The following is a 10,109-nucleotide window of genomic DNA, read 5'->3' on the forward strand; positions in this document are numbered from 1 at the left end:
AGAGAGCACGTGCACCCAAATGTTTATAGCAACAATGTCCACAATAGCCAAACTATGGAAAGAACATAGATGTCTATCAACAGATGAGTGGATAAAGAAGATTTAGTATATAAATACAATGGAATACTATGCAGCCATCAAAAGAAACAAAATCTTGCCATTTCCAATGATGTGGATGGAACTAGAGGGTATCATGCAAAGTGAAATAAATCAATCAGAGAAAAACAATTATCATATGATCTCTCTGATATGAGAAATTTGAGAGGCAGGGTGGGGGTCTGATACAAGGAACTTAAGAGGCAGGGCAGAGGGTCATGGGGGTTGGGAGAGAAAAAATGAAACAAGATGGGACTGGGGAGGGAGACAAACCATAAGAGACTCTTAATCTCACAAATCAAACTGAGGGTTGCTGGGTGGGCAGGGATGTATAGGGTGGCTGGGTTATGGACACCGGGGAGGGTACGTGCTATGGTGAGTGCTGCAAAATGTGTAAGCCTGATGATTCAAAGACCTGTACCCCTGAGGCAAACAATACATAATATGTTAATTTTTAAAAAGTTATCAACTCCTTTTGGTAGAAACCTTCCATAAGTGTAAAAGCACAAATCCAGATTCCTTGGGTATTCCAGTGAACCAACTCTTGACATTTTTTCAATTATTTGCTTAACTACCAGGTCATGTGTCTCATGAATATTTCCCTGCCGTGGTACTAGTCTTTCCTGTGTTGATCTGGGCTCCCTCAGTGAATGCAACCATCTTACTACACTCATTCAATTCCAACTTTACTGCCAGGAGAATGTGAAAACAGCAACAGGGTGGTGTCAGTGGTAGAAGCAGATGGATTTAAAATGGCAGAGAAAAAGTGCATTATTTTGCAGACTTTTTAATCATCACTTCTACCAATAACTGTATTATATTAGAGCCAGCTAATCGACATAGACCTTTGGCCTCCACATTAAGAGGCCCATGTTGCTACACGTTTTGAGCTTCTGATGTCATTTCTTCCCATTGTCCATGTGCTATCACCAAATAATTCCCCTATCTCCAATACCTTATTCAACTATAAAATGGGAGCCAACTGATTTAGGCTTATAAAAAATACATCAAAAATATTATTAAAGATATTCCAAATGACTACTTGAGGAATTCTCCTCCACAAGATACATAAGCATGACCTTTGATTTAGCTATTCAGGCTCCTTTTGGTTTTGTTTGCTTCTCAGTTCTGATAGTACACTTTCTGGGCAAGTGACCTCCAAAAAGTCAGTAAAACTTTTAAGATGTTGTATTTGTCTTTAAATCTATTCCATGTGGGAAAACTGGTTGGCTCAGTCATTAAGCATCTGCCTTTGGCTCAGGTCATGATCCCAGGGTCCTGGGATCAAGTCCCACATCTGGCTCCTTGCTCGGCGGGAAGCCTACTTCTCCCTCTGCCTGCAGCTCCCCCTGCTTGCACTCACTAGCTCTCTCTCTCTCTCTCTCTAACAAATAAATAGGTGAAATCTTTAAAAAATAAAAAAATAAATAAATCTATTCCATGTGAATTCATATAAAAACTCCTAAAAAAAAAAAAAAATTCCTCAAAGTAAAGTGCTTGTAATCAGCACAGAGACACAAACTCAGCCAAAGTAGACTTTAAACGCTCTAAACAAGTGCTTCTCAAACTTGAAAGTGCATACAAATCTCCTGGAACTCTTGTGAAATAAATATTTTAATTCAGTAGATCTGACGCTGGGCCCAAGACTGCATTTCTAATCAGCTGACAGGTGATGCCAAATCTTTTGGCCCCACATTCTACACTTTGAGTAGCAAAGCTCTAGAACGCATGTATCTTCTTTTTCTCTCTCCTATTACTAAATCCTCATTCCCCTCCTTGTTCCTTTTCTTGCTTTACCCTTCTTCTTGCTTTAAGTCTGCCAAGAATAACCACAGCGACTTTTTAGTCCTGTAGATAGCTCTTAGAACTATAAAGGATTTCCAATCTACAACGAAGCTACAAAAATCATAGTGCAGAATGGCTAAAACATTATAATAGTCATAAACTTTCTCTGAATGTAACCAAAAGTAATATAATCAATATAGATGAGATAATTTTCAGGATGTGTAGGTTTTTGGTATATTTCTTAGCAATTAAACATTTTCCTTAGGATATGATTTTTAAAAACTTATGTTGAGGGGTGCTGGAGTGGCTCAGCTGGTGAAGCGACTGCCTTCAGCTCAGGTCAAGATTCTGGAGTCCTGGGATCCAGTCCCACATCAGGCTCCCAGCTCTGTGGGAAATCTGCTTCTCCTTCGGACCTTCTTCCCTCTCGTGCTCGCTCTCACTTTCTCTCTTTCTCAAATAAATAAATAAAATCTTCAAAATCAGCAGTCTTTAAGCTCTTGTCCAAAAAGGATCAAGAGCACGAAAAATAAATAAATAATAAAAACTTAGTTGCATTTCTTAACAGGAATTAAGAAACTGTTATTTATGTTAAGTTTCAATAGCATTTGGGACACCAGGGTGGCTCAGTTGGTTGAGTGTCTGCCTTCAGCTTGGGTCATGGTCCCGGGGTCCTGGGATCAGACCCCACATTGGGATCCCTGATCCGAGGGGAGCCTGCTTCTTCCTCTCTCTCTCTCTCTGTTTCTGTCTCTCATGAATAAATAGATAATATCTTTTTTTAAAAAGTTTCAGTAATATTCAAAAACAGCTATTAATTATGAACAGAATAATGGTACTTATACTAATCTTTATAACCTGTTAATATCATGTCTTTTTTAGGTTACTCTAAAATTTTAAGAAATTCTGCTACTGGGGTGCTTGGGCGGCTCAGTTGTTAAGCATCTGCCTTCAGCTCAGGTCATGATCCCAGGGTCCTGGGATCAAGCCAGGCATCGCATCGAGCTCTCTGCTCCCTGATCCGAGGGGAGCCTGCTTTTCCCTCTCTCATGTCTCCTGCTTGTGTTCCCTCTCTTGCTGTGTCTCTGTCAAATAAATAAATATAATCTTAAAAAAAAAAAAAAAAGAAAGAAAGAAAAGAAATTCTGCTACCAAGTATATACCTAATTGTCAAGAGTCAGCTTTCCAATGAATTAATATTGAACTATAAATGCCTTATAATCTTATATAAAGTTCACTTAAAGTTGCATTATACCAGACTCTTTCAAATATCTCATAACTGTCATAGGAACCGCTAGATTTAGAATGAGCCCTTTAAAATAATAAATGCTAGCATTCATACAGCAATAGAAATGTTATTCTTCCCAAAAGACTCTGTGCACCTAATCAACAAGCAGGAGTCTCATTTTACAGTGGGGGAAACCTGAACCATATTCAGGTTATACAACCAAGTAAGTACAGTGCAAACAGAATGTGAAACTCTTACCTTTAAAACCTATCTTATAATTATTAATATGCTACAGGTCAAATATTGTTACACTTCCTTTTCGGTACCAAAACTAATTCTTTAAATCAAAATTATGTAAAATAGCTGATTTCTCAGTAACATTTAGAAATACGGTTTCTGCATAACATTAGTCTTGCTAATACAGTGAACAACAGTGTAAGTGGAATCCAATTCTGTGGTGCAGTTTTCTTACAGGGAAACCGAAGCAGACAATTCCACTCCAACAAACCAGACAACAGTGCATTCTAGTGGCCAAAGGAGAGCATAATCAGAAATGTCTTGGACTCTGGACTTAAACATCTGAAATCTAGATGCTAATAAGACAACATTATATTTTATGAGTTGTTATAAACTTAAAGAAAATTTGCATTTAAGATTACAATGAAGATATAAGGAAGAAAAAATATTACCCAAAAGCTCCAGTCACTACTCCAGTTATGTAAATTTGGTCCCTGTTTTTTTGCTGAAACTGTATTACTCTCATCCACAACTGGACCAGGATTCTCCTCTAACTCTTCCTGAGGCTCAGCAGCAAAGTTTGACTCCCCTTCATTTATTACCTGGGAACAAGTACCAATAATTTAAATTACTTACTGAGGAACGTTCATTTTAAAATGACAAGAGTTAATGTTCAAACTAGATAACTTAACTTGAAAACAATATTTAAGCTTTTAGAAAATAGTAATTTTTCCCCCTCTACAGTTCATATATTCACACATGTGACAAATATTCTCCAATGACTACTACTGTTAGGTAGTTTAATTAGCACTGGGAATTAAAAAAAATGAGTAAAACAGAGGCACCTGGGTGTCTCAGTGGGTTAAAGCATTTGCCTTAGGCTCAGGTCATGATCCCAGCAGGGAACCTGCTTCCTCCTCTCTCTCTCTGCCTACCTCTCTGTCTACTTGTGATCTCTGTCTGTCAAATAAATAAATAAAAACTTTTTTTAAAAAAAAGAATAAAACAAAGTCCTTAGCCTCCAGAAGTTCATAGTCGGCTAGAGGAAGATTAAACAGCAAAATACCAGGCAACGGGAGTGACAATTAGTTCAACCTCTTTGAAGAGTAATCTGCAGTGTCTAGTAAGGCCTAAAATGGGTATAATTTAAAACCCTGTGTACATAGAGTCAACAATGTTTGTAATATTTGTAATACTAAGAGAATGGAAGCAAACTTAGTAACCATTTGTGGGGAGCTGGCAAATTCACTCTGATTTATACAAACAACTGAGTTAAAAACAAATGAATCAGGCATTGGCCGCCATGGAGGACTGGTGGTGGGCGGGGAGAGCACACCCTGTGCAAGATGTGGGCCCAATGGGTGGTCCCTGGTGAAAGAGAGCCATTATGGAGTTTACAAAAGGGAGGGGAGCAGCCATTGTGAGAACAATTAGAGCTCGCCAGACCCCTTAAATACTTCTGTTGTTCCTGCTTGTCCTGCTGCTGCTGCCATCTAGGCCTCTGTTGTAACAGAAATCCTGATCCTTGGGTTTACAGAGAAAACCACCCATGGCACCCAGGTGGCACAGCAAAGGGGTAATTCAGCCTCAATTTAAGCTCAGGGTTTTTGTTTTTTGTTTTTTGATTTTTTAAGATTTTATTTATTTATTTGACTCAGTGAAAGAAACAGAGAGAGCACAAGCAGGCAAAGCGGCAGGCAAAGAGAAAGGGAGAAGCAGGGAGAGAGAGAAGCGGGGAGCCCCACGGGGGCTCAATCCCAGGATTCTGGGATCATGACCTGAGCTGAAGGCAGATGCTTAACCAATTGAGCTACACAGGTGTCCCCAAATAGGGTTTTTAAACTCCATAAAATAACCACATGCCCTTAGTCCTGGCAATACTGACTTGAGGCTCCCTGAAGGTTCAAATTTATAAATACGAAATGGTAGATAGGACTCCCTCCACTCACCACCACATTCACTCACCACCAAGAGGGAGAGAAAAAGAAACAAAGCAACAAACCAAAAAAGAAAAAAAGAAACCAAACAAAAAAACTGAAAAAGAAATCCACAATTTGGCCTAGTTGGAAATCCAAAATGCAAAACTTATTAAAATAATTTATACAACAAAAGATAAAGATTGGCTTTTGTATCTGTACGGCAAAGGTTTTTGAATTAACTTCAACATCTGTTGAAATGTATCAAGTGGCAAATTTTCATTAGTTTCATCAATACTGGGCTCAAGCTATAGTTACACCTGGAGACCCCACTAAATTTAAACAAGGCACCTCCTATAATCTTAAGGGAATTACTCAACATAAAACGGACTGTAAATAGGTATACGTCACTTTAACCCCCAGAAGTACTGCCTTGCCTAAATTCTCCCTGGTAATATATAGTATTGTACACATCACCCTAAAATATCCTATATGGGCAATGGATGCTCTGACCCAACAAAAAATTTAAATAGTCTTTGGAGCGTACAAATGGCTTTTTTAAAAGTGAGCCCTCCCCGCCAACCTCTAGCTAAAATAGTAAATACAACTCAATATAATATAAAACAGGGCCTTAGAGGATTGGGATTTATTATATAGGACCTAATTAGTGAAAGACTTATTATCCCTACTGCTTTTCCATTTAACAGCCTAATGTAGCCTGTTAAAGTTGGGAAGATGAATGGTGCCTCACAGTGGATTACTGGGCCCTTGATGCTGTGCACCTACCCACTAAGGTACCTGTCCCCAGTACTATGGAACTTATTGACTCTATCCAATCAGAAACTAGGAAATATTTGATATTTTAAATCTGGCTAATATTCTAGTCAATGTTTCTCTCAGTAACCTCTCAGTCACATTTTTCCTTCACCTCTAGTGAGACACGATATACCTTTATCTAGCTAGCCACAAGATACCTCAAAAGGCTTGCCATCACATGCAACCTTTACAGGCAATATCGTAATTGTATCCATTTTTCTCCAGGAGCACAAGTATGACATTACATAGATTACATTCTCCTCTGAAGACATTCTTCTGACATATCAGTCAGGACATACAAATATGCACAAAGGAGTTCACAAAAAGGGGATGGATCATTGCCCCAAACACAGCATAAGGACTGCCACCTAAGTTAAATTCCTGTAAAGTATTTAATAAACCAAGGGCCTCTCCACCCTTAATAATGTCAAGAAAACCCTCTCAGCACCCACAATATTAAAAACAAGCTCAATATTTATCAGGCAGTTTGGGGGTCTGGAGAAAAATATTCCTCATTACAAATTTTACTTAAGCCTATCTACACTGTTACTTGCAAATGAGTCATGCTGAATGAGGACCCCTCCCAAAAATGATGCTAAAATTTGTCAAAATTATCATAGACACTTCCGTTAGTGCTATTCCCCGCCAACAGCACACACACACACACACACACACACACACACACACACACACAAAGAATCCTTTACCATAGAGACTTCAGCAACTGGAGCCTGCACCACCCACAGTGTCTGTAAGCTGTCCACAGGTTCTGATGCAAGAAACTATCTCCCTAGCTCCACACTATATGCCATTAGAGCAGCAGTTACTGACAGCATGATGGACTTCCCTGGAAATAGAGGATCTATGAGCCCAGTGCCTGTAATCCTCCAAACCCAGCTGTGCATGTCTTGGGTTCTAAAAGCAACACCTTGCAGCTCAGCACAACCACCAAGCCCTCCTTGCTACAGGATAAAACCAAATCGGGGCCACATGACATATCCCACCTGCAAAAGGACATGCTCTCCCCTGTCCTCATTCTTTTGTTAGATGTCATGGTACTAGAGGAGGTCACCACTCTTCTGAATCTCTTGAAACCCTGAGGAGTAACTTGGGTTCACCTGAGTGAAGTGCAATCAGAGTTTGTACGCCTCAAACTTCCATTTGAAGCTCAATGGACAAATTTTTCTGTTCAAGGAACAGTAGTACTACCATTACACACAATGGAGCTCACTGGATATGTACTGGTTTCATCCCTTAACCAAGATGTCCCTGATAAAGGTAAGCACCCAAGGGTCAGCACAACTGGCTGAACTTCCCACAGTCATCTTAACAGGACGCCTAGGCCAACAATTGGCTCCATGTGCACCTTTTTACAGACTCCTGGGGCACTGCCTAAGAGCTGCACCCTTTGGGGTAAAGAACTCCGGAAATCTGTTTCACAGATATTCAAAATACAAATCAAGATCACACATGGTTCTACATATGCAAAAACCATAATTAAAGGCCTCATCAAAAACACTCCTATCCTTGTTAGAGTTCCTTATTAACAGTGACTAAAGCCCTCATTTTATTTCTCAGAATACAGCATCAGGCTCTTGAACAAGGCATTCAATAGAACTTTCATCTTCCTACGGGGTACAGGCGGCAGGCCTCACAGACAGCCATGATGGCTCACTTACAAAAGGTCAAAAACTAAATGAAAAATAGTACATTTCAGTCATGAACTGAACATGTGGGGTGAATTACAGTAAGGAGTCTCATTCAATTTTTTTATGTTTGCCTATGGACACCCATTAAGCTCCTCCTTTTTTCTTCTGTCCCTCAAATGGGGAATCTGGTAAGAAAGTGTTGTCAATCTTAGCTTTGGTGTGGGTGAGAGCGTCAAACCAAGCAAGCCCCAGTCCACACACAGGAAGGCTCACCCAGATGCCAACTTTAACCTCAATACGAACCCGGATCTAGCTTCCTTTTCTTGCCCTTTTAAGTCATTTAGGATCTGCTTGAGAAGCCTGTCCCGCTCTTCCCTTTTCATTATGTAAGTATTTAATAAGAAATTACACATAAGTAATAACCCTTTTCATACACTCACGGTATGTGTGTGTGGGGGGGGGGTGTATGTGGCATCATTTTATACCAAATCAAATTCTTGGTGAGGAGGAGGAGGTTCATTCCGGCTTTATAGAGTGCCTGCAACAGAATCTTTCCTCTTCAACTTATTGATTTTATGATCTTGGCAGTCTCTCTAAATGTTTTCTCCACTCTACAGTTGGGGCAATAACGCTCTCTGGTCTGGACTATAAACTCATTGAGAGCAAGGATCATGTCTCTGTTGCTCATCATCTTCTCTCAACACCCAGTACCAGACATAGGGATGAACAAATAATTGGGTTCGTTAATATCTACCTTGCCTATTTCATAGTAACGTGAGAATCCATTGAAATAGTACCTTCATGGGCTCATTCAACAAAATTATTTGAATGCCTCTACAATTTAGTAAACTGCAAAATGCCTCTCGGATAAAAGGTATCGCACTGATTGCAATTCTCCAAAAGTAAAATACACACAACCAATGTAAAAGTAACGAGCATCGTGTTCAGCAATGCAGGTGCTCCTGCACCAAAAGTAGGGTTTCACCCCGAATCTTAATCAGCAAGTTCTTTTGTTTGTCCACTAAGGCAGTAAACAAATAAAACCAGTTGAAACCCAAAGCATGGTTGGCAGCACAGTGATTTAAACTCCATTCTGGGCCCTTTATTCCAGAGCTGATTCGGTAAGCGACTGGGACTGGACCGACGGGACGTCGGGTCAGAATCGCGACCCTGGAGCCTGAGTCCGTGGGGCCTGAGGCTGAGACATCTGGGCTAGGACTTTTCGGGACCAAATTCCAGTTCTCCGCGCCCCCAGAGGCGCCCCCAGAGAGGCCGACGTTCCACCGCCGCCCAGAGGGGAAGGCTCACAGGAAGCACAGGAAACCGTTTCCTCGGTTACAACTTTCCAAGTGACTTCAAAGAGCACCAAGGCCGGGGAAGGGAGGAATTAATGATCATAATCTGAGGGGGCTCAAACCACTACGGTGGAGAAGACTGCCGGTCCAGCCACCGCTAGGGAAGCCGCCCCAAGCGAGGCGCCGCTTACCTGGCGGACAGTCAAAGCGCCCTCCATCGCGGCTCCCTCCGCCGCAGCGGAACCGCGCACGCGCGCCCCGCGCGGGGAGGGGGCTTTCCCGCGCGCGCCCCGAGCCCACCTCCTCCCAACACCCCCTCCCCGGCGCGCGCTCGGGACTCTGGGCCCCACGCGTCCCGGCCTCCAGACGTCCGAGTGGCACCTGAGGTCCTGGCGGCGGTGCCTTGCGCCCTCTGGCGGCAGTTGCCCTGGGCTAACTGGTAAGGATGTGATGTTAATTTGTTAGCCTGGAGTCCAGTCTTTACTAGGGATCAAGATGAGCCCCCGTCCTTACCGACCTCCCAACCTCAAATTCCTGTGCACAAGTCACTGCTCATAAGGACCCCCTCACCTTCTCTTTCTCACAATACATACTCTGCTCCAATGTGCAAAGAAGTGAATCGCAGGCAGTCTTGTTCCTTCAAATAAGGGTTTGAAGTTATTGATTAAAAGCTCTTGAGTGTTGCAGATCCTGGATCCCTCCCTCCCAAAAAACAGCTATAAAAGACATTCTAAAGCAATTGAGGAAGACTGAATATGAAATATGTATATGGAAGTTAGTGTTATAGAAGAAGTAACAATTTGTGGATAAAGTTACTGATATTCATTTATGAATTATTAATACTTTATGGTTATGTTGGAGAATGTCTTTTTTTTAAGAGTTTATTATTTGACAGACAAGAGATCATAAGTAGGCAGAGAGGCAGGCAGAGAGAGAGGAGGAAGCAGGCTCCCTGCAGAGCAGAGAGCCAGATGTGGGGCTTGACCCCAGGACACTGAGATCATGACCTGAGCCAAAGGCAGAGACTTAACCCACTGAGCCACCCAGACACCCCTTGGAGAATGTCTTTATTACCAGAACTTTCGTG

At 41.5% G+C, this 10,109-nt stretch overlaps 1 protein-coding gene across 3 annotated transcripts in view; it reads right to left on the bottom strand.

The window, feature by feature from the left end:
* GRAMD1C (GRAM domain containing 1C) overlaps positions 1-9,379 on the bottom strand; it is a 92,191-nt gene extending 82,812 nt beyond the window's left edge. Inside the window, exons 1-2 of one of the 3 annotated variants that reach the window (XM_032348301.1) lie at positions 9,214-9,379; positions 3,799-3,948 (exon numbers count right to left, since the gene is read on the bottom strand). In XM_032348301.1, the coding sequence (XP_032204192.1) occupies positions 3,799-3,948; positions 9,214-9,240 (177 nt within the window). In that variant the 5' untranslated portion in view covers positions 9,241-9,379. The remainder of the gene's footprint in view (positions 1-3,798; positions 3,949-9,213) is intronic. The other 2 variants (XM_032348293.1, XM_032348311.1) reach the window with 2 other exon arrangements.
* Between the last annotated feature and the right edge of the window lie 730 nt (positions 9,380-10,109).

Source organism: Mustela erminea, chromosome 1 (genome assembly GCF_009829155.1).
Source record: "Mustela erminea isolate mMusErm1 chromosome 1, mMusErm1.Pri, whole genome shotgun sequence".
Classification (NCBI taxonomy): domain Eukaryota; kingdom Metazoa; phylum Chordata; class Mammalia; order Carnivora; family Mustelidae; genus Mustela; species Mustela erminea.